We start from the raw sequence: 25,728 nt of genomic DNA on the forward strand, positions 1-25,728 counted from the left end.
CTCTCAATGGATTTTTAGGCCGAGGCGGCGAGTACAGCAGTGTACAGCAAAAACAGGTGCAAGTCAACGGTACGGAAAAAACACCGTACAAAATATGGGACGGTTGGAAACCAAATATAAATTTTATGAGAAAGTTTAGTTGCATGGCATATGTACTGGATAAGGAAAAACAAAAAAGTAAATTTGATTCAAAGTCTATAAAAGGAATATTTATAGGTATGCAAGTAATAATACATATAGGGTGTACGAGGTGTGTTCAAAAAGTAAGGGGAATTTTTAAATTTCGCGGGTTTGGAGAGTCCGACAGTCAAATTTTTTTTTTGTTTATGTTGGTATACATGCCCCTGAAGTATGCTGAAATGTTGAGCTGTATTCATTGTTTACTTTGTCTGTGGCAGCCGCTAAGGTTACACGTGTTTTTATGAGCTCGGCGATTTTCGTTTCTGAAAAAAAAATGGATCAAAGAATTTGTTCAAATTTTGCGTAAAAAATAACATAAAGTGTAACAAAGTGTGTGAAATGTTAACAAAGGCCTATGGTGAGTCTGCTATGAGTAAAACAGGAGTTTACGAGTGGTATAATCGTTTCCAAGATGGCCGTGAAGACGTTGAAGATGACGAACGCCAAGGACGCCCCAGCACATCAAGAACTGATGAAAACGTCGAAAAAGTGAAAGAAATGGTTATGAACAATCGCTGAATCACAATCAGAGAAGTCGCTGAAAAAAACGCCCGAATTTATGGAAAAACAATTCATGGCTTCTGCACCACGATAATGCACCTGCTCACACTTCATTGCTTGTTCGTGAATTTTTGGCCAAAAACAATACTGTAATGATGCTCCAGCCTCCATATTCGCCAGACATGGCTCCGTGTAACTTTTTCCTATTTCCAAAAATAAAGAGAACCTTAAAGGGCCGTCGTTTTACAAGCATAGATGACATTAAAAGCGCATCGCTGAAAGAGCTAAAGGCTATCCCAAAGATCGAGTTTGAGAAGTGTTTCGGGGATTGGAAGAAGCGCTGGCATAAGTGCATAATATCTAATGGTGACTATTTTGAAGGCGACAACATTAATATAGACGAATAAATAAATATTTTTTTTAAAAAACGAAAATTCCCGGTATTTTTTGAACACACCTCGTATGTTCCAGAAACAGGAAAGGTGAAAGCAGATTGTGATGTTAAATTCGACGAGACCAGGAATGGATGTGAGTTGATCAATAAAAAGGGAAACAAAAAAAAAGAAAATAAAGAAAAACTAATAATGGGGACTCAATCCCAGAAACAACGAAGAATAGATGGAAAATCAAATGGAAAGAGAAGAATATGAAGAGGATGGGCAAACTGAGAGCAGCGTTTACGAGGATGCTACACTGGAAGATCTCAAAGATGCTACACAGGAAGATCACGAAGATACTACACAGAAAGATCTCGAAGGCGATACATACCGGAAAATCTAGAGAATAGAAACGAGAGGAAAGAAAAAAAAACGAGATTCATAATAGAAGAAATGTGAGAAATGAAGTGGTAGAAGAAATTCAAGAGCAACCAATTGAAATTAGAAGTGAAGGAAGATCAAAGGGCATCACAAAAGCTGTAATGGAATTACAAAGAGTTGAAAGATTAGAAGAACAAGAAAGAAATATAAGAAAAAACGACGTTAGAAGATTTGAAAGGATTAAAAATCAACAGTCAACATTACTGGTAACAGACGACAAAATTCCCAAGAATATTGAGAAAGCGATGGAGTAGTGATTGGAAATTTTGAAAGGATGCTATAAAAAAAGAGCTAACAATTCTAGATAAACATAAAATTTGAGATGTTGTGTCACGACCAAAGAACAAAAAAATTATGAAGTGTAAATGGATTTTCATGAAACATTAAAGAAGACCCAAATACAGAACAACGAAGATACAAAGCCAGATTAGTAGCACTTGAATGCGGACAACGACCAGGAGTGGACTATAAAGAAACCTTTGCGCCGGTGGTAAAAACAGAAACACCAAGAATGCTATTCAGTATAATTGCTCAAAAAGGGAAAAAAATAAAAATTTATGATGTAAGAACGGCGTTTCTACATGGAACATTAAAAGAAGAAATATTTATGGAAATACCAGATGGATTAAGAAGTAACAAAGAGCAAGTATGTAAATTGAAAAAGAGTATTTATGGACTCCAGCAGGCGGGAAGATGCTGGTATAAATTAACAGATGTGATGTAGAATTGTGGAATGAAACAATCGGTGGAAGATTTTTATTTATTTTATACAAGAAAAAAGAATAATTACCTGTATTGTGGAATACATGTCGAAGACATGGTAATCATTTCGAGTGGTGAGGGGTTTGAAAGGGAGTACGTAAATAAGATCAAACGGTACATTGATAATAAAGATCTCGGAGAAGCAAATACAGTTCTTGGAATGCAAATAAAACAAGAAGAAGGAAGAATATATGTGCATCAGAAGAAATATATTCAAAAATTACTGCAGTTATACAGAATGGAAAAGTGTAAAACTGTCGGATCACCAATGGATGTAAATGTAATTACGGAAGAATGTAGTAACAGTGAACAAGTTAATGTTCATACTTATCAGGAATTGATGGGACTTATGTATTTGGGTGTGTGTACAAGACTAGATATATCGTTTGCACTAAGTAACCTGTCATAATTTAATAATGACCCAAGAGTAATGCATATGACAGCACTGAAAAGGATACTTCGTTATTTGAGAGAAACCATTGATTACTGGCTGGAATTCGAAAAAAGGGTGTGGATAGACTAATTGAATGAGAAGTTGATGCATCGTGGGGTAGGACGAAGAATGCTAAATCATATTCAGGAATATTGGTATATAGAAACGGAGACTTGATACAGAAGGAGCAACAAACAATCAAAGGTTGCACTTTTCTCGACAAAAAACGAGTTAGAAGCAATGTTGGAAGGAACAAAGGAAGTCATATGGACTGCTAGACTACTACATGAAATTGGAATGTCAGATGGATTGCAGACAGAACTGAGATGCGACAATTTAAATGCCGTTAGATTAGCGAATGGAGGAACCAGCAAATGGATTTAAAACAAAATCCAAACTGTTGAACAGAAGATGTCATTATATCAAGGAGACTGTAAAACAAGAAAATGTTTGTGTGAAGCATGTGCCAAATGAAGTTATGACGGCGAATTGCATGACGAAATCATTGAGTAAACCAAAATTGTTGAAGCATGTGAAAAAGTTCATGAACGTATCTGAATGATAAAACCAAGGGGGCAGAATGTGGAATATTGTTTTTATCATTTTGATTCTGTATTCATTTCTTAACTATTTTTATATTGTTTTTTTTTACCATGTTTGGAATGGGTTTTGTAGATGGCAGTGTAGGATAGGAGTGTCGGAGTCTATTGAAAGTTTGTAACCACAGGGACTCGGGCAATCGTCCATGAAGCTTGTAAGGTTATCACACACTATATTTTATGTTCATGAATTCAATATACATTTTATATAGAAAACGTATAGAAGATTATTGATCATTTCCAGCTTTTGATCCCACAATAAATTCTTGCAAAAACTGCCATGACAATGTCCGCTCCAAGAATCTAACAACAGTACACTAAAATTTGTAGTAGCGGGTATAAACACCTTAAGTTTAAAACTGAAAGTGTTGTGTAGTTAATTTGCGCAATTTTGATGCTACAACGAAAACGTTTGCCGATTTAAACAAAGTTTCTTCTACACGTGGTCCGAAACTTCCACTCGCTTCTTTCAATACCACATAGAGAGGCGATTTCAATTGACCGCTTGCAGAAATTATGAGCATAATTGTTTAACTATGCGTAGTTGCCGATTGTGAATAAACTATGCTTTTTGATGTTTTAACACTTTGCGTGGTGTTCTACCTAAATATAATTTCAAATTGAATCCACCTTTGTCTGCATTGTACATATTCTCTAATTCCAAAAGATTTATATAAAATTTTACGGTAGATATAAATTCCTGACAAGCAGTTTGTAATTGCTCTTTATATTAGGGTCAGTCAAATGAAAACAAGACAGACTATATAACGAACATGGCGCGGACGTTAGTAACTTTTTTCTGTGTGTTTATGGACGTGACCTCTATTGGGAATTAGGGGAGAACGGTGCAAAAGTTCACCGTTGTGTCATTTGTTTGTTAGACGTGCTTGAAGTGAGATCAGCGTACCGTGTATGCGTCTCACATCACTATGGAGGTCGGGAAAGAAGAACAACAAGGTGCAGTGCGGTTTTTGATTACGAAGGAGGTGTCAGAAAGTGCAATTCATATCCAAATGTCTGCTGTATATGGCGAACACAGTATATCACGTGCGCGTGTGTTTGCGTGAAATAAACGATTTTCTGGAATTTGGTTATTTCACGCAAACACATGCGCACGTGATATACTATGCTCACCATACACAGCAGACATTTGGGCATGAATTGCACTTCCTGACACCTCCTTCGCAGTCAAAAATCGCACTACATCTCGCCGTTTTTCTTTCCCGACCTCCATAGTGGTGTCGGATGTACACGCGACGCGCTGATCTCACTTTAAGCACGTCTAACAAACAAATGACGATGAACATTTGCGCCGTTCTCCCCTAATTCCCAACAGAGGTCACGTCCATAAGCACACAAAAAAAGATTACCAACGTCTGCGCCATGCTCGTTATACAGTCTGTCTCGTTTTCATTTGACTTACCCTAATATCTTGCTGCAGAACAATTTACAAATTTTGTTATTTTTCTTGACATTATTTCGTGTTTTCTTTACAAATTTAATATCTATGTTGTACCAGCTTTAAATGAAGGAAGATCAATTTGTGCTTTGTGGCTTCTAGGACCCATCGTCATAGATCCATATCATGAATAATTCTTTTTTCATCATTAGCTTCTTTAAAATTTTGTAAGACATATTCGGAAATATATAACATTTTTTCTCTACCTCCTATTTGTATGTAACGTTCCCATCGATATAGTTGCCGTATAAACTTCAACTTTTTAAATTTTTATTTTACCGTTGAAAAGGAATACCGCCCTTTTTTCCACTTTTCCAAAATTCAACCGGTCTTCTTTTACAGTCATCATTTATCAGTTCCCATTCTTCTGATATACAACTATCTTCTGTTTGATTATTGTCTTCATCTTCAAATTTTTCCATTTCATCATCCGCAACAAAACATCTGCCTCAAAAAATTATGATTTCCAATAATTTTCAAATTCTAATATTAGTTTCAATATCTAACAATACTTCATTCATTGTAGATTGTATAATATCATATTGCGTAATTTAATTTCTCTATCGTTTACAAGTGTTTCCGGAATTTTTAAAATTTGGAAAAAAATAATTAATATATTAAAAATATTTATAGGATTTACTTGTACCATTTTGACAATTTACACTTTTTGACTCTGCACTTAAACTCGTTATACTTACTCATTACACTTGCTGATTATGCTTTATACAAAAATTATTGCAAGATTTCGGTGACTTATATAGTAATATTAAGTGAGATATCATTATATCATTTATTTTTATCAGGCACGTAGATAAAAATGACGCTATTGTCACGTTAATTAATTACATCAGTCAACCACGCACATCACATGTGATATACAAATGACACATACCATATATGATGTTCGTGCTTGATTGATATAATTAATTAATGTGACAATAATGTCATTTTTATATCACATGCAATGTACATGCTTGACTTAAGTAATTAATTAACGTGAAAATAACTTCTTTTTTATGTACTTGCCCAATAAGAACAAATGATATAATGATATTACTTGATATTACTATCAGTGTTTGTTGTTATTTATATAAAATTATTTAGATAATTGTCTAAATAAAGAAATAGTTTTATCTTATCTTTATCTAGATTATTATACTGTACGTTATCTTTATCGTAGATGAAAGAAATATTATCTTTTTAAATTATCTGAGATAATGCAAATAACGAAAACGAAGTATTGTCTTTAGCTCCATATTACCATTTATTCTAACAGATTTTTTGATTTTTTGATTATTGCAAAACTTATTGCCAGGACTGAAAATCTATAGATACGTAATGCTAACTATAGATTTTACTGGCAATTTATATCGAAACGCAGTTCAGATCAACAGTAGTGCAAAATTTTCCCAAAACTATAAATTCGAAAACTTTTCCAAAAAAGTAGTACAGAGATATTTTGACCGTTGCTATATCAATACAAATTGAACAAGAATGTCTTCTACGGTCACAGCTAGGTCTTTATACTTGTATTGTTTGTGTGATTTTATATACTTTTCTCAAGTTCAATGAACTGCATGCCGAATTAATTTTCATTCATATAAATTTCATAACACAATTCTAAATTGAACAAGATTAAGTAATACTACGTATTATTAAATATTAACCCTTTTCACTTCTGAAAATTAATTCGGCACGAATTTTATTGAACTTGAAAAAAGTATATAAAATAACACAAACAATACAAGCACGAAGACCTAGCTGTGACCGTAGAAGGCATTCTTGTTTAATTTTTCCAAAAAAAATTTGTCAATTATTATATAATGTGAATTATATTTGTATATTATTTTTATTTTTAATTTTGATTTTTATTTGCGCTGTAATTAAAAACGAGAAATATTTGTTCTTAGTATAATTTGAAAAATTTTTGTTTTTAAAAATATTATTTTAGAAATAAATCAAATAAACATATTTTATATTTTAAATTATTTTTTGCTCAATAGCGATATTATCTGAAAATTATCTAGATATACCTATACATTTTTTTATCTTATATCTAGATAAATGAAAATTAAATCACATTTATCTTATCCAAAATACATTTATACATAATTTATCTTATCTGTATCTAGATAAATTTTAAGTTATCTAAGAGCAACACTGATTACTATATAAGTTACAAAAATCTTGCAATAATGTTAATATAATGCATAATTAGAAAGTGTAACGAGTAAATATAATCAGTTCAAGTGCAGAGTCAAACAGTGCAATTGTTAAAATGGTACAAATGAATCCTGAAAATATTCTCAATATGTTAATTAGCTTTTCTAAATTTCAAAAATTTCGGAGAGATTATTTAAGAAGTACTCTGCTTTATATGTAGTACACTTGTTATAATACGATGTTTCTAGTACAAGAAATATTTTTGTTTGCAGCATTTTTTAAAGAATATTATAATTACGAATATTTTGTCATATAATCATCACGTTAGTATTAATAGCAAGGTTTACAATTATAAAGTAATATAATAAATACATTCATTGCTATTTATAATGAAAAATGTGCATATACATTACAGGAAATATATGGTACCTTCTAAGTCATCTTGATATCACAGAACTATTGAAATTCATGCAGATTTAAAATAAAATAATTTTATTATTTTGTAGCATTATAACATAAAAGATATTTTCTCATATAAAAATTGGGTGAATTTTTATGTAACAATAATGTATCTTTCAAAAGAGTAAGGACTACATTTGGAATTCGTGCAAATATAAAAATAGAGTAAAGTAGAAAGTGGATTAGGCCTACGGGGGAAACCAGTATAAAAAAAGTGCGCCATGCTATTTACCTTATAACAGATGATGTGAAAATGATAGCACTTTATCATTTTCTTAATAATTACTTTTTTAAAAAGTTTTAAATGTTTTATTATCAAGAAACGGTTTTAAGGAGTGAAATTAGCTCTCATGTGTAAAGCGATTTTTAGCTTTTTCCGCTAAGTCTCGAAAACAATTTAAAATATAAAAAAAGTTTTTTACAAAAGTGTTTTACAATTAAATTACTTGTATTTATTGACAACAATAATATTTTTTAAAAATAATTATTTAAACAATTTTTTTATTTCTGAAAAATAATTATTTTTAAAAAACATTAACAGAAATAAATAGAGGTAATTTTATTGTAAAACTTTTGTGTAAAACATTTTTTGATATCAAATAGTTTTTGAGATATAAAGGAAAAAGCTGAAAACCGCTATATACATAAGGAATGATTTGAACCTTTCAAACCATTTATTAGCCGCAACTGATATTTTCTAAAATCATCTAATTATGTTACTTAAATATATATAAAGTTTCTAAAATAAAAGTGATACTTTGCGAGGTTTCCTTGTAAGTAAAGTCGAAACCTTTTTATACTGTATATTTAAAAGAATAAATTACTAATTTTAAAAATTACATCATTTGTAATTGCTTGTATTATCTGTCGTTTCTTTCTTATACTATATGTATATTTATGATTTTACAATTATTGAGGAAAATTTTAATATTTTACAATAATACAAGATTATTTTACAATAATAAAATTTTGCATATTATAATTTTAAAATCATTATTTGTTGAGTTTTCAGAAACGTCAATTTTCAATATTTTAAATTATTAAACATTTTTTAACGATTTATATTGTACTGTCTTTTTGTTAATCTAAAGTGTCAAATAAAAAATTCGACAGTTTTTTGCTTAAAGTTTAAATTTAAAAAATTGAGATTTTTTTTATACAATATAAAATAGTACATAAAGGATTGTAATAAATAAAAATTATTTTAATAAATAAATGTATTGTACATATAGAAGAGACCCGGGTCGAAAGCAACATTTTATCTTTGGGATTTGATTATGGAGAAATAATTAGAACTACAGAAAAACTGTTGCTACCCATAGCTATTTATTTCACTTATGGAGAACTTAATATTTTAGTCACATGATACATAAGATCAAAATTTTTAGTCAAAAACGGAGACAAGGTAAAATGTTACAACCATCCTTGACATAGTGAAAATTGTAACGCTACAGAGGGTCAAAAGTAACACAAACAGAATTAATAAAAATAAAATGTATTTATTGAACGAAAATACAATAAACTTTTAAAGTAAATATAAATTAACATATTCACACTTTTTTATTATTTACATTCTTGTATGCTTGTTTATATAAACTGATATACCTTTTTGCTCCTATTAGTCTTTCTAATCTTAGTGCAAGGCATTCTAGCAAGAATAAAAAAATTGTGTATGATCTAAAAGTGTAAATTGTAAATTGTTATGATCTATAACGAAGTAAATTTCATCAGCCGGGTTGATTGTAACATTACATTCAACTCCGAATAACGATGTTACAATGCTATGTCTTTAAACTTTAATATAACAATAAATTAAACTTAACTAAGTAATTAATTATCAATAATTATAATATGCTAAAATAAATAATTAAATAATTAATTATCAATATTTATAAAATAATTAAACTTAAATATAAAGGAAAGAAAAAGTAGAGGAGAAAAGAGTATTATGGCTACTGTCGACAATATGGTTATCTCTATTATCTCCGTTATTAGGTGACGTATTCTAACGATTGCTTATGAAGTTATTTATTTAGTAGCCCACCGTTTTTTAGTGATGTTAATATGACAATATATAAGAAGTTACAATTGTTATAAGACATTTTTACTTTTGAGCACTTCTAAACTTTTTCAAGGTACTTTAACCTTTAATTACTCATACTTCCTCACTATTCTTAAACTGGAGTGTATTATCACACGAATGTACATATACTTGAGTGTTTTTTTTTTGTTATTTACCTTTTTATGTGGCTATACATATTTCAAGTTATACAAAGTTAAAACAATAACACGGAATTTCATTAATAAGTTTTTTAAGTAAAATTTTTATATCAAAATATTTCTTCGATAAATTGATTGTCATTCTAGAAAGCAGTGTCTAGAAACATTAAAGACATCATTTAATGCTTGTTGTTTCGTGTTAAACAGGGATAAAATAATATTTCTAACGAAATTTCTAATGGTATTTCTAAAGTTTTTGAACGCATGAAAATTCTAAATCAGGAAAAATCTAAATAATAAAAAATTAAAAATATATAATTTTGTAACAAGATACTATGTTTCTTTTAAACTAAATTAACTTTTTTTAAATCATTTTTATAGATAGCCATATTACAACCATCTTTTTTGTATCACTGAATATGCAGTGCATTAGATTTTTATAAATCCTAAATAATAAATATCTCATTATTTTGAGCCTAGAATCTGTCTGAACAAACAACACTTTGACAAATGTAATTGTTCAAGTTTTAATAGAAAATATTAATTATAAACAAAATTATTCAATAAAATGAAAATAGGTGCTATATTACCCTCTTCTCCTCTACTTATTTGCAGTGAATTTATTTATGTTGTAGTTTCAATACGCTCGTGTATTAAAATTTTTTGCTTATTGAAAATATATTTTTCTCTCTACAAACATATACTACGTGCTTAGGTCGACAAAAAACCGACGATCGATTTTTAATTGTTTATGTTTGTTATATAGATACTCAATGCACATATCACTAGCTATCATAAATTTGTAGACATTTTTGGATTGTTACTTTTGATTCTGGTCTTCCTTAATTAAACAGCACTGACTTCGATAAAAATTTCAGAAGTTTTATAATATTTGCGCGTGTTAGTAAGAAGCAAAAGACGAAAGAATATTATACACGTAATATACATAATAATGTGTATACATTATACTAAAATAATTCTTTTAATTTTACATTTTACAAGCTTTTATTATTTATCTGAAACCCAGTAAACGTATATTTACTAAAAAATGAAGGAATATTCAAAACAATGAAAATTTATGAGCAGACCAATCAAAATATACTAAAGGCATATTTTTTTATTTGTTAATAAAAAAATAAGCAAAACATAAAATTGTTTTATAAGAAATTATGGATTTTGAGCTCTATATCCCAGGTAGAAATCTGCCTCGATTTGCCGAGATTAAATATAGGGCCTGTGTAAAAAAATCCAGTTTGGAATATCCGTCTAGGTCCAGAATACAACCTAGAAATTTACCTTGACTTTACCGAGAGAAAAAATAGTCGGGAAAATTTACATGGGTCCTAGATTGTCACTGACAGATTTTTCTCAAATTAGATATGAAAGTATGGGGCCTGGATTGGATAATCTTGCTTGAAATACCCTAATAGATCCAGAATATAATCCTGAAATTTACCTAGTTTTCCCAGGATAAAATTTACGTACTACAATATATTGTATACATACGCGCGCAGCGTATACATATAATAATTGTTTTGTACAATTGTCTTCTTAATTAGTGACGACAATTGTAGTTTTGAGATGAGTGACATCGAAGGATGGACGTCGTCACGATTGTTGAGGAAATGAAAATATTACGCAAGAAAAAAATTAGAAAAAAGAGTGTGTAGTAGTGAAAACCAATAGTGAGGTTAACAATGATGTGCAAAACAGTAATATCATCGAGAATTGTTATCGTACTACCAGTAATGACTGTACATACGAAAAAGCCGAAACACAAGAAAATTCTAAGTCCGAAAGTGATTTACACATGGTAGAAAATTATGAAAATGAAAGAGAAAATGAAGTCGAAGCCGATATAATTGACGAAGAGGTTAAAACCGATAGAAGTACAAATGACGATGAAGATGTTGAAGCCGAAGAAAATGTTACAGATGACGTTAATGAAAATGGTACGATGAAGTTAATGAAAATGAAACAGAAGACGAAGAAATTGGAGGTAATGAGAATGAACCCGAAAATGAGGTGGTGAAGTTACGCGATTGGATTATGTCAAGTTCCATACGCACACGCAGATATGTTACTTGATATTTTAAGGCCACGATTGATGCCAAATTTACCGAAATGTACGAAAACATTGATTGGAACGACATCAGCTAAATACAAAATCGAAGAAATACAGGATGCCGATGGATCAGTCGGGGAATTTGTTTACCTGGGAATAGAAAAAAATCTAATAAATATCATTAATACAGAATTGCACATCAACAATGAAATAATTAATCTACAAATTAATATTGATGGAATACCACTTTTTAAATCAGCTGCGAAACAATTTTGGTCAATTTTGTGTCGAGTTGATTACAAGTCAATGATATATAAGCTGGCAATATATGCAATTGCAATATATGCTGGCAATTCTAAACCTAAATTGTTAACAGATTTTTTACAAAAATTTATAACAGAGATCAACATACTTCAAACAAACGGTTTTAATATTGACAATAAAAATTATAAAGTTAAAATTAAATGTTTTATCTGTGACACACCTGCTAGGTCATTTATAAAGTCTACTGTAAGCCACACAGGATTCAGTTGTTGCAAGCGATGTACTGCAATTGGTAAAAAAGTTAATTGAGTAACAGTCATTTCAAGCATCGATTCTCCAGAACGAACTGATGAAACATTTCGAAGCTTTTTAGATCCACATCATCACAAAAATGCGACACCTTTATTATTTATCGATCCACCAATAAACATGGTCCATTGTTTTCTTTTAGCTTTTATGCATTTAGGTTGTCTTGGTATGATGAAAAGATTGCTAGAATATTGGACAAGTAATACAAAATCTAAAATCAGTTCAGCATACAAATTAGAATTATCTCGAAGATTGCAAACTATACGTTCATTCGTACCGAACGATTTTCAAAGAAAGCCGAGAGACGTCGATACTTTGTGTAGATGAAAAGCGACAGAGTTCATGCTATTTCTATTATACATTGGTCCAATTGTTTTAAAAGGCCTTTTAAGAAAAACGGAATATAATAATTTTTTATTATTACACATGGCCTGCCGATTATTGTGCACTGAAAGTAAAGCAGTAATGTATGTGGAAAATGCAAAAGAATACCTTAGAGCTTTCTGTGCATCGTCTCAAGAAATTTATGGTGAACAGTTTGCTGTCATTAACGTACGACGTGCTTTTTAAAAATAATTCTAATAATCTTTAACTTCAAATAATCAATTTACTTTAAAAAATATTTAATAAAAAATTACGAATGACAATTTCAGATGTGCCAATTGATGAACCATCTACATCGTAAATCATTCTTGACGTGATGGCCTCTGTGATTAATGAAAATTCAACAAATCTGTTGGACGATACATTGTTTGCCGACTCAAAACTCATGGATATTCCGAAGAATAATGGTAAGTTTATAAAAATTAAAATGTTGTAAATGTATAATAAACAAGTGTACAAATACGTGTACGATAAAATATTAATCATTTTATGTATATCTATTATTCACAGATTTCACAAAAAAATCACAGCTGAAAACACAAAGTCTAAAACAAAAAGACAAGACAATTGAAATTTCCTTCGAACATTTGCAAGTAATGACAGCTATTGGAGACATGAATACGACGCTTCAACAAGTTTTAGATAATCAAAATAAATTGATGAATTTGTGGGAAGCGTCAGGCATCCTTAAAGGAATGCCTCAAGCCTTTCACGAAAAATATGAATTAAATATCCTTTTTAAAACAGTAGAGGAGTTTATAAATTTCAATGAATTAGTGCAAAAAAATAATGATTGTCTGTGTGATTTTGTAAGTATAATGTAAATGTCAATATGTAAATATGGTTCTGTTTTTATTGTTAACACTGATTAATACCATTTGCATTGTATCAGGTCCGGTCGTTACATGTTTTGATTGATCGACGCAGAAATCATGTTAAAACAATTATAAACATATTAAAAAAATACATGACCCGAGATGTCGCTTTAAAATATACAGCACAAAAACAATGTACTGATAAATTAGTGCTCAAGGAATTGTCTTTTTGTAAATCAATAATAGGTAAAATATTTCAGTATATTCGTTATTAGCATATACATTAATATTTTGTTAACTTTTTTAGAATTAGCAACGCACAAACTCATCAACGAAAATAATCAGTCACTAACGGAAAAGGAAATTCTGAGTGCTATTGGTTACTGCTTAACAAGCGCAAAAGATTGGGATGGACATCGCGCAAAGAGGAACAAAGTACAAAACCTATAGTACAATTTGTAGGTTAACCTATATTATAAATAATATAAAGTGTACGTATTAACATAAAGTATTTAATTTAAATATATGACAATTTGTTTTGTTTCGCTGACAAGAAATAAAAGTATTTTCTTTTTTGGAATATAATATAAACGGATAAAATTATTATTAAAATATCCTTCGAAAATTCTTTGAATAAAATATTGGCCCAGGCGGGATTCCAGGGAATATTTAAGGGAAAAATTTTAGATTTAAGGACCAAACTGGATTATAGAAATAATTATGGTACAAACCAAATAATTATATCTAGGAAAGTTATAGGTCCCAACTAGATTCTAGATAATATCCTTAAACAAATTCTAGGCGCAATCTTAGACCGACCTGGATTCAATAATAGGGCCTGTACGATTTAGGCGTCCCAAACTTTACACAGGCCCTAGATTGCCCACCTGGATCCCAGAAATGTTTTACAAAAAATATATAGGGCCCTGATTGTTTCTAGACAAAATTTCTACCTGGGATGTTACAGTACATTTTTGTATATTTTAGCATATTTCATGTATAAATAAATATTTTTGTAAATATAAATCTAAACGAGAAGGCCTTCGGTCATAGCTGGATCTTAATTCTTTTATTAATTCTTTTATGTGATTTTATATACTTTCTCAGACTCAACCAAACTGCACGCCGTTACTTTTAGTCATATAACACAGCTATAATCAAATAAGAGTTAGTAATATTACTTTTATTAAATTAAAATTAATTTAATAGTACTTGATGCTCATAGCATCTATATTAATCCTTTCTCCCCTGAAAAAACTGTAAAAAATTTGTTGCAAAAACTATCACCTCAGCCAGGGTTCGAACCTGACACCTCTCAAATCTCTGGTACGGGTGTCTTAGCCAACTCGATATCCGTACCGGAGATTTGGAAGGTCTCAGGTTCAAACCTGACAGCATAAAAATAGTCCAAAAGCATAGACATTTATATATTTATTAGACTGTTGACGTCGTCTGAAATACATGGCCACGAAAAGTATGTACAAAACTCATAGCGCATGCGTACGAAGCAAGCGATACGCATTCATATAAAATATCAATCCATATATGATTGATATAAAGAATTTATAAGTTTAGAAAAACAAAACAGAAATACACACACACACACAAACATTTTTATTTTGTTTTTTACCGCTAACATCAGGCTATGTAATACATAGATTTTGTTGCCATCTTTTAGGCTCGGTAAATAAGAGAGTCAATAGTCTAATAAATATATAAATGTCTATGTCCAAAAGACGTCATAAAAATATACCTATGACGTCTTTTGGCGACTTTACCAACATTTTTCTAACTTCTGTGCCGCCTGAGATACGATATATTAACTTTATTTAACTTTTTAGTTAAATTTACTTTAGTTAAATATACGCAATCATTTTTATTATGGAAAAAAGCAAATTTTTTACAAACGCACGTAAATTTTTCTACCCGTAAGAAAAATCAAAAAAATTTGCGGAAAAATGGAAGAAAACCATTTCTTTCCAAGCCATTAAAACTATAGCTGAAGTTTTACAACAACTCGTTATTACTATTCATTAATTTACTTAATGTACTAAGTCACGCTGGTATCTCATTCAGAGTGTTCTCTTTTTTGTGATCAACTATGATAGAAATACAAGGTAGAAATACAATATACTCTTGCCAAGTACGGATATTAAGAATCCTACTCCGCATCTTGTATCTTGATGTCACATTCATGTAAATTCTGTACTTTTCTGAGCGCTTCAACTCAATAACATATGACTGTCCACTATCGTTATTAGTATTATTGGATGGATATTTGACAATAACGTATATTGTATTTCTCAAAAAAAGAGTGCTTATGCAGTAAAAAATTGCATCAACTTATTTAAAAAATTAGCTAAAATTAAAAGTCTGATGATTAAACATTTTACGTTTTCAAAAAACACAGCGTTTGTTGAAGCGTGGCGTAACGTGTGCAGAGATGGAGTAAATATATATGGAGTAACGAATAGTAAGATGACATTAATTTACATTAATATAATAATAAGCCAAGAAAAGCAGAAGTCAAAATAATGTCAATTTGATGTCGAATTGATCAAGTTTACATTGATTTTGATCATAACTTGACTAAAAAATGACAAATTGATCAATTTGACATGAAATTGACATATATTATTTTGATTTTTCTGTTTTCTTTTGTAATATCAATATACCTTTAAAACGTGTAAATAATGCGAACAACAATGTTAACCATGCTTCTCTGTTTAAAATCATTAACGTTAAATTATAAAAATTACATAAAAGTAAAATAAAATCACAATAATTAACAAATATTTCAAGATATGCACTTTTCCGTAATTTTAAGATTAAATTAGGCAAAATTTAATAATACCATTAAGCTATTATTAATTTGACTTTGTGTACTTTATATTGTGATAAACGTGTCTATATTATTGTATTGTTTGATGCTTTGCTCATTATAAATTTGTCTTTCCTAATGAGTGCTTTGCTTTCCCGTTGCTCACAATCAGACACATAAATTTCATAATCTATTAAGTATTCGACATGGCATTATATACAAGATTTTCATTAATATCCCTACGTTTTACCATAGGAGCACGCATTTGTTATTTCTAATATAATAATATGTTAGAAATACATATCTGTCGGTAAATCATGCTCTTATGGTAAAAAATAGGTACAATTATTAATGAACACCCTGTATAGCATCGTTTACTAATTACAGTCCGATATTTTTGCTGCCGTGACAAGTTTTAAATAAATGACGTAGAATTTATACTGGTTGTTTTACATTGGACTTCAACAATTTAAATACAACTTCACAATCATCTCGACATTTAATAACATAATAGTACCCGATAGTAAACTGATTATGTACTATAATATGACATATTAGAGTATTTGCAAAATTATGTATACTGAAAATTATTAAAACTGAATGACGTTGATTTTGTTTATTTCATTTAAGCCTATAATTTAGAATTAATATGCTAATATTGTTAGAAAAGTTCAAATTGCTGTTCAAGATATATGACAACACAGTCAAAATTCAACTTTCAATGACTGGTTAACTATGATGCGCAAAAGCATACCCCACTTTTACCATGTAATCAATAGTAATCACTATTGCAAGTGGCGTTTTGCGATCTGATTAATGTATGTACATGAAGAAGGCTCAAAGAGAAAGTTGAAATATCTATATTTTTATGTATTTTCTCGGGAAAATTTTTCTCATAATTTTTATACAAATTGAAACATTTTTCAAAAATACTCAGAAAGTCTACATCTTCCCTTAGAACTTTTTATACATGCAAATTCTGAAATATTTTAAGATTTCTCATACTATAATTTCTAAAAATTACTTCTAACTTTCTTAGATTTTATAACATTTCTTCAGAAGTTATAGAACAAAAAAATCTTTGAAATCTTGGAATATTTTATAATTAACACATGTCATAATTAACACATGTCAAAAATTCTAAGAAAAAATGTAAACGTTCTAAGTATATCTGAAAAATGTTTTAATTTGTACAAAAAATCTGAAAAAGTTATAAAATTATTATAGTTAGACATTCTGAAAAATTCTGAAAAAAAATTATATGAAAAATTCTGAGAAAAGTTTTCACCAGGGTTAGTAAACGTTTATTTTTTATTTGTAATTCACTGAGCACTAATTAATCCCAGTCTACTATAGATGTAGTAAGCCTTAATCCTTAAAAAAAGTTGGCCAACTACAGTTGATTATTCTTTTCACATTCAACTGTGATTGATCAATATCTTACAATTTAAAGCTTATTACACCTATTGCAGACTAAGACTTATCGCACCTGAATCGTATTCGCCAACTAATTCGTTTCCAATATCAGTCTTATGGTACTTATTAACCCTCAACTACATATATTAGTAGGTCCTTTAGATTATATCCGAAAAAAGTTTTAATCAATTCACATTTCTGTATAATTGATACTACGGGATTTTCAACTGTAGCTTAATTCACTTTGAATCTTTACTTAACAGTCGCTGTACGGTGATATTTTATTTGTATTGAATGGCTGCATTCAACAAAAAAAGCACTTTGTTTTGTTGTAAGATTTTTTAATTCTGGTTCTTGTGTTTATTTAAACTCTGATGATATAAATTTGTTAGTTTTTCACTAGCATTTGAAATTGAATGTTTTAAAAAAGTTATATTTATAAAAAACGCTTTTTAAAAATTAAAAAATTTACGGCGTCTTTAGCCATCAATAGAATTTTATTTCGTTTGTATTTATGATAATTATAGTAATTGTAATTTATAAGAGTTATAACTAATTATTAATTTTTATTAAACAACCATTATTCCCTTGATATAATTTAATTTAAACATCAAACTTAAAAAACTTTTTAATATAAAAATAAATCATGAATAAACAAATAATAAATAACAATAGCAACGGAGAATCAAGAAGTAAGAGATTTATAGCGATCCCGTATATTAAAAGCGTATCAGAAAAAATATCAACAACAATTAACAAGGATGAATACATAATAGAATTCAGATATTTAAATAAAGTATCGACAGATAATTAGAACACATAAAGACATAAAAACTACTTATAACAAACAATAATGTAATTTATAAGATGTGTTGTAAAAATAGTAATAAATACGTCTTATATGAGACAAACCAAAAGAATGTTGCATAAAGACTAGACTTATAAAGCACATTAATGACATCAGGTTACATTCCTCTAATTGTAAGCTTTCAGTCATTTCAGAAGATATAATAAATACCAACTGGTTTGAGTGGGTGAACTTTAAAATATTAGGCCATGAACCAAAATATCAAAAAAGATTAATATCTGAAATAATCCGTATAAAAGAGCAACCTAATGGATTAAATCTAAATGAGGCTACAGAATTGCTCGATGAGTTATATTTTGGCATTCTTAAGAGGCTTGCCAATATTTCGCAACCGTAACATGGACACTTATTTACAAATAACTATATGTAGGACATAAATTACTGTATCATTAGCTTTTGAGGTCTCACGCAGAAAAGAAGTCCATCTCAGGTTGTTTTCTCTCCACAATGTAGACACTCATTGTATGTTTTATTATTAGACTATTTTTGACAAAAACGATGATGCATTATACTGCATCTAATAGTTTTTCTTGATTCTATTAAATAAATAATAGTTTCTTTATTTTTAAAAAATTACCACAAAGATTAGCATGACATCAGATACACGCTAGGTTCTTAAACACAACAGGTTTGCGTAAATTAACGACAAACCACAAACCGATGTCAATGCAGACCACCCGTAAATAATAAGTTAGGAATATTATTCATAGATCGCCTTTTTTCAGATATGTCCCTGATTATATTTTCAAGCATTTCGAGGTACTTCAACTTTATTCATTGAAATAATTATATTTTTTTAAATATTACAATGTATTTTTCTTCTGAAAGTTCATAATTTTTTTTCTAAAATAATAGTTTAGTTTTTTGGGTTTTTTCGTAAAAATATAATTTTTAAAACAAAATATCCGTTTTTGCACTTACGTTTATGAAAATAATTTTCAACATTGTTATCAAAATCTTTTTCGCATATAGATTTGGATTCTAAACAGTTTAGCGTTTTGTTTAAAAAAAATTAATTAAAATTCACTGAAATATGTGGAAGATGGCGAAAAAAATTTTCGCGTCCAAAATACATACAAATGTAGATTACAATGATTTTTTATGGATGTAGTTGATGATTAAGAAATATAAGCTTTTAATTAATAAATTACTTATTTTTAAACTTTATAATCCTTTTAAATTTAAATTTAATTAATATTATCGTTTAATACGTCTTCATACAGAGAATATACGCACAGTAAAATAAAGCATGATTAGTCAAATAATATTTTTATTAAAACATTAATCAAAAATAACAAATTAATAAATGAACATTTTCCGTATTAATTCTTGTTTTTTATTATAATAAATTTTACAAAATGCTATTCATATTGATAAATATTAAATTAATGAACATTAATAATAAAACGTTAATAAATACTAAAAAGCATATTATTTTTAATACACTTTTCAATATACAATTTATACTTCAAGCACAATTGTGCTTGAAGTGTAAATGATACGTAATTACGTAAGTGATTTAAGCGTATAAAAATTTGTCGATATCAAAATGCATTAAAATTTTGAAACTTTTTTATCAGGTAAAATAAACATGGTTATGATATTTATTCTAACAGCTCATAGATATCATAATATTTTGCTTTCAAGTTATTGTTTTACGACATATTCTGATACTAATTATGCATATACATATAATATAAAGGTTCCAGGCTTAGAAAAAATAATTTCTCAAAATATCAAGTGCATATTTGTAACATAAATTGTTTTATTTGCATCAAATCTTGATGGTATTAAAAGGATATCTGAGTAACTCTTTCTCCATTTGTCATAACATCATGAGCACGCAAAATGTCAGTTCTATAATTCGTAAATCGCTAAGCATTTAAAAATTATAGTCTTGACATTATCGTATTTAAATTTTTATCTTAGAATATGCCAAATAATCTACTCTTATATATATATATATATATATATATAAAAGATAATATATATATATATATATATATATATATATGTATGTATGTATGTGTGTGTTTACATACACATATATTCGTACGTATATAACAGAAAAACCGAAAAAAATTGCTGAATTAGAATATTTTAACTTGCATTTTTAAATTAAAAACATTTTTAAGTTGATGAAACAACCTTTAGGACCACATTTGGGAAAAACTAAATACGTCTTAAAGAATTCATAAATAATAGAATGTTGAAAGATGGCCAGTTAAGAATCTAAGCGTACGAGAATTGTCTCAAATTTGTTGTATCTCGAGGATAGGGAATATTCCCGACAATCATGACGATGACAATGTTGGCCGTGAATGCCATAACTACTATACAAAAATAGATGAGAGATTTATGCAACAAAGCAAACTAGAGGTGTAGTGTTTATACGATTTCTGTGTCACCACATCACTCACCTTTCTTTCCCTTCAGCTTCAAGTATAACCGCCTTTCGGACGAAGAAACAACGCATCATCGCGCATTGCATTGGAATGTTGTATCTCGTTCCAACAAGGTCTGCGATGAACAGTATAATGCATAACAGTGATGATGAAAACGAAGACGTCTATGACGATAACGATGACGATGACGTAACATTGACAATGACAATGACGATGACAATGTCAATGACGGTAACGATCACTATAACAATGACGATGATGATAACAATAATAGCGATAATGATGACAACAGCAATGATGATGACAACAACGATGATAACGATGACAACGATGTAAATGACAATGACAAGATCATGATGATAATGGTAATGATGACAATAATAATGACAGTAATGACGGTAACAATGACGACATTGATGACGACATCGACAATGACAATGACGATGATGATGACGACAGTAGCACTAGAACTAACCACCACTCTTTCCACTGGGCGCTGCAATCGATACTCTGCGTGCTTATCGATTAAGCGTTACAGCACAATCGCGCGTATTAGAGTATAAATACGAGGGTGCACGACGTTTTCTTACTCCTCAAATGTCTCGAAATCCGGACACTTGGACACGAAGAGAGCGAGTGAAAACAAGTGAGACATATAAAGACACAATAAACGGTCAACCATTGGTTAACTGATAAATGATCGTTGTTATACTACACAGCTCAGACAGGGCAAAAAAAAAGAAGAAACCGTGTAACCGAGAAACTCCGGAATCGTTCGACCACTGTACCTCTACTACTATCTACTGCCGTCGAATGCTTTTGATAATAGTGGAGGTGGATGGTACAGTCTCTACCACTATACTGTCCGTTGATGCCGACAGAGGCACTACTACTTGGACGCAAGCCAGCGGTGCGCCTGCCTCAGCGATTATCCCGAGCTACCCTGCGCTTCGGGTTGCGTCGTTTCCCGCACACTCCGCTTCAGTGACGAAGTAGCGCTTTTTAAGTGAGAACAAATTTCGCGCATAAGAAAACTCAGCATTGCCGTATTAGAAACTTTTACCTAAATATTTCATTATTGTGACGGAGGACTTTTTGGAAGAATAAAAATACTATGAATCTTTATTTTTCTCCCATTAAAATTTCCATGAAATATTATTTGTCACAAAACCGAAATTAAAAAAAATTTCTCAATTACTCAACGCGATGGAAACAATTTTAAATTTCACAGTTTTAATTGTTGTTTCAGTACCATTAATTTAGTACATATTAAAGCATTAATTAATAAAATTAATAAAATAAATCGTCACGATTTAATTTGTTTAAATTTGCTGTTTATACAATCTGTATGTAACATATTTTACTTATTCATAAATTTTATATCAATTGTATGTATCAAAAAATTAAAATATTAAAATTTAACAAAGATTATTAATGTTCATAAATATTATATTATTATATTTAGTAATAATAATAATGTAGTATAGATTTAGAATTTTATCAACAAATCACTTGCATAGCATTTCACGAAGAGACACCCAAATATACGATTGACATTTCCATTCCTGTTTTGCCCCTACTTAGATTTCTTTTGGCTCGGACAATTTCATGACACGTTATCAAAATTCATGTTTTCGACATAAAGCAGTTAAATATCCTCTCTGTCAAAGGTTTGCCATTCCTTATGAGGATCAAATCGATAAAACATAGTATATGCGCCGAGAAAATGTTTCGTATATAATTAATAGACCGATCGATATAGTATCCGAATAGGGGTCAGCATTGAAACTCGAAAGAAGGCATAGAAAGTAGATAATGCTTACTACGATATCGATGCAAATTGTTACTCCTTCAACAAAAGATTTATCCAATTTAATTATTTTAAATTATTTAATTATTTTGTTTATTATGAAACAAAAAAATTATATTTTCAGCTAATTGTTGCTCACAATAAAAAAATATATTTAAGAATAGTAGTTGAACAGAAGTTGCCACAAGTAATATAGGACAATTAATTCTTTCTTAGAAACTACTATACTCGCTGTATTATAATCATTTGCGATTAAAAGTAAACTTTTAACATTATTTGGTATTCGCGAATCAAGTGTGCCAGACAAACTTTAAATTAATATATCTTCGCTTATAAGTACGGTGACCATATTTTCTTCGAAAAAATAAAGGACAAAATTTTAAGGGTTTATTCCTAATGTTTCTAAACCATTTTATGATAGGAATCAAAGCATTTCAAAATTTTCTTGTATTATATATCAAAATAATAAAGCATTTTGTAATGTTTTAATAATTTTATACTGATTTGATTGCATTAAAATAAATCTTTTTAATTTGAAATAGGTTCGAAATAACAAAAAAATAAAAACGGATCCAATCTGAATTTTAACTAAATATATAATTATATAAAAAAATTATCTTTATGTATATATTCATATTTTATACATTTTTAACAATAGTATTTATACATATACAGGGTGTCCGTCCATAAATGTCCGAGCAAATATCTCGTAACTGGTTGAAGTTAGAAGAAAGTTTAATAAGGAAAATTTACATGGTTTTTAGTCGGCTACAAAATGCACGTAAAGAAATTTTTTTTACTCGTCACCTTTTTGAGTTATGAAGGTCAATGTAGGTTTTTTAAATGGGTACCTATAATTTTTTTGCATATTTACATAGTAGAGGTAATTTTCAATCAAAATTATATTAGGAAAAAAATTGCTACGACGCATCGTTTACGAGATAATCGGCATGCAAAGTATTAAAGTAATAATTTGGATCGAGTATTGTTGAACAAATTTGGAATATCAAATAGGTTGAGAAAGTAAACATTATTTTTTCATGAAATATTTATTAACAAATTAATTAAGAAATGGTTCGAAATTGTTACCATTATGATCGATACAGCATTCAACGCGTTTTATAATGTTTCTTATTGTTAACTGCAGCATTTCTGTTGTAATACTTTCAACAGCTCTAGTGATTTTATGTCGTAAATCTTCTTCATTTTCAGGAATAGTTGCATAAACAATATCCTTAATATACCCCCAACTTCTGTTGTAATACCACATCTCGAGCATATCACACTTTTCCGTAATTGTAAACATCGTTCTCACGCGCTCGTATGAAGTCTGTTATATCGAACAGGATCGCTGACCTTCAACTTTTCAAAATACACGACTGTTTGATTTGTAAATAAAGTATTTGTATAGCACGTAATATGAATTACAGGGTAGTATGAGTCTGTTAGTCAATCGTCTACATACGAGCGCGTGAGAACAATGTTTACAATTACGGAAAAGTGTGATATGCTCGAGATCTGGTATTTAAGTATGCGTAATGAAAATGAAGCACGATTACTTTATCAACAAAAATATCCAGAACGAAGAATACCAAATAATCGTACATTTCGACGAATTGAAGATCAATTGCGTCAAACAGGATCGCTAACAAGACAACGACGTACAATCAAAACAGATGAAGAAAAAGAGACAAGTGTGCTATTAAGTTTTATTGAAAACAGACGTACATCCATAAGAACAGTAGCACGTAATTTAGAATTATCGAAAAGTTACGTACACGCTGTACTAAAAAAATTCAAATTCAAACCGTTTCGTGATAATTTTGTACAAGCTTTACATGAAGGAGATGCAGATCGCCGATTAATGTTCTGCCACTGGCTTCGAGTTAATTATCGCACTGACTTTGGTTTTCTTAATAAAATATTATGGTCTGATGAATCTTGTTTTTCCAATTGTGGTATGGAAAATCGACATAACGTGCATACTTGGTCCGATGTGAATCCACATGCGAAAAGAGATAAAGGTTTCCAACGCAGATTTTCGGTGAACGTATGGTGCGGAATCATCGGAACAAAAATTATTGGACCTTTCTTTTTCCATGGTCATCTTAATGGTGACAAATACTTGGAATTCTTGCAAACAACTTTCTCAGATTATTTACGCGATCTTCCATTATCAGTTTTTCGAAATATTATTTTTCAACAAGATGGTGGTCCAGCACACAATACACGTGCTGTAATTAACTTTTTAAATAATAGATTTCCTAATTGTTGGATGGGTACTAATGGTCCTGTACGATGGCCACCGAGATCTCCGGACTTGACACCTTGCGATTTTTTCCTTTGGGGGTATATTAAGGATATTGTTTATGTAACTATTCCTGAAAATGAAGAAGATTTACGACATAAAATCACTAGAGCTGTTGAAAGTATTACAACAGAAATGCTGCAGTTAACAATAAGAAACATTATAAAACGCGTTGAATGCTGTATCGATCATGATGGTAACAATTTCGAACCATTTCTTAATTAATTTGTTAATAAATATTTCATGAAAAAACAATGTTTACTTTCTCAACCTATTTGATATTCCAAATTTGTTCAACAATACTCGATCCAAATTATTACTTTAATACTTTGCATGCCGATTATCTCGTAAACGATGCGTCGTAGCAATTTTTTTCCTAATATAATTTTGATTGAAAATTACCTCTACTATGTAAATATACAAAAAAAATTATAGGTACCCATTTAAAAAACCTACATTGACCTTCATAACTCAAAAAGGTGACGAGTAAAAAAAATTTCTTTACATGCATTTTATAGCCGACTAAAAACCATGTAAATTTTCCTTATTAAACTTTCTTCTAACTTCAACCAGTTACGAGATATTTGCTCGGACATTTATAGACGGACACCCTGTATATTTTTTAACAATAATAATGAGTTTTTAATGTATTTCTGAAAAAAAAAGTAT

At 29.7% G+C, this 25,728-nt stretch overlaps 2 protein-coding genes across 11 annotated transcripts in view; one reads left to right on the plus strand and one right to left on the minus strand.

The window, feature by feature from the left end:
- Nucleotides 1–21,646, minus strand: part of LOC105196676 (potassium voltage-gated channel protein Shab) — a 747,097-nt gene extending 725,451 nt beyond the window's left edge. For 9 of the 10 annotated variants that reach the window (XR_005574686.1, XR_005574687.1, XR_005574685.1 and 6 more), the window contains exon 1: nucleotides 20,957–21,156. The gene's annotated coding sequence lies outside the window, so the exon portion shown is untranslated. Of the gene's footprint in view, nucleotides 1–20,956; nucleotides 21,157–21,416 lie in introns of those variants that run through there. The other variant, XM_039448786.1, reaches the window with a different exon arrangement.
- Nucleotides 12,974–13,881, plus strand: LOC113004656. The gene is made up of 4 exons (XM_039448421.1): nucleotides 12,974–13,023; nucleotides 13,147–13,425; nucleotides 13,509–13,677; nucleotides 13,739–13,881. Exons 1-4 carry the CDS (start codon nucleotides 13,021–13,023, stop codon nucleotides 13,879–13,881), a joined length of 594 nt encoding a protein of 197 aa, XP_039304355.1. The 5' UTR covers nucleotides 12,974–13,020.
- Nucleotides 21,647–25,728: the final 4,082 nt, after the last annotated feature.

This window comes from Solenopsis invicta, chromosome 4 (assembly GCF_016802725.1).
Source record: "Solenopsis invicta isolate M01_SB chromosome 4, UNIL_Sinv_3.0, whole genome shotgun sequence".
In the NCBI taxonomy this organism is placed as follows: Eukaryota; Metazoa; Arthropoda; class Insecta; order Hymenoptera; family Formicidae; genus Solenopsis; species Solenopsis invicta.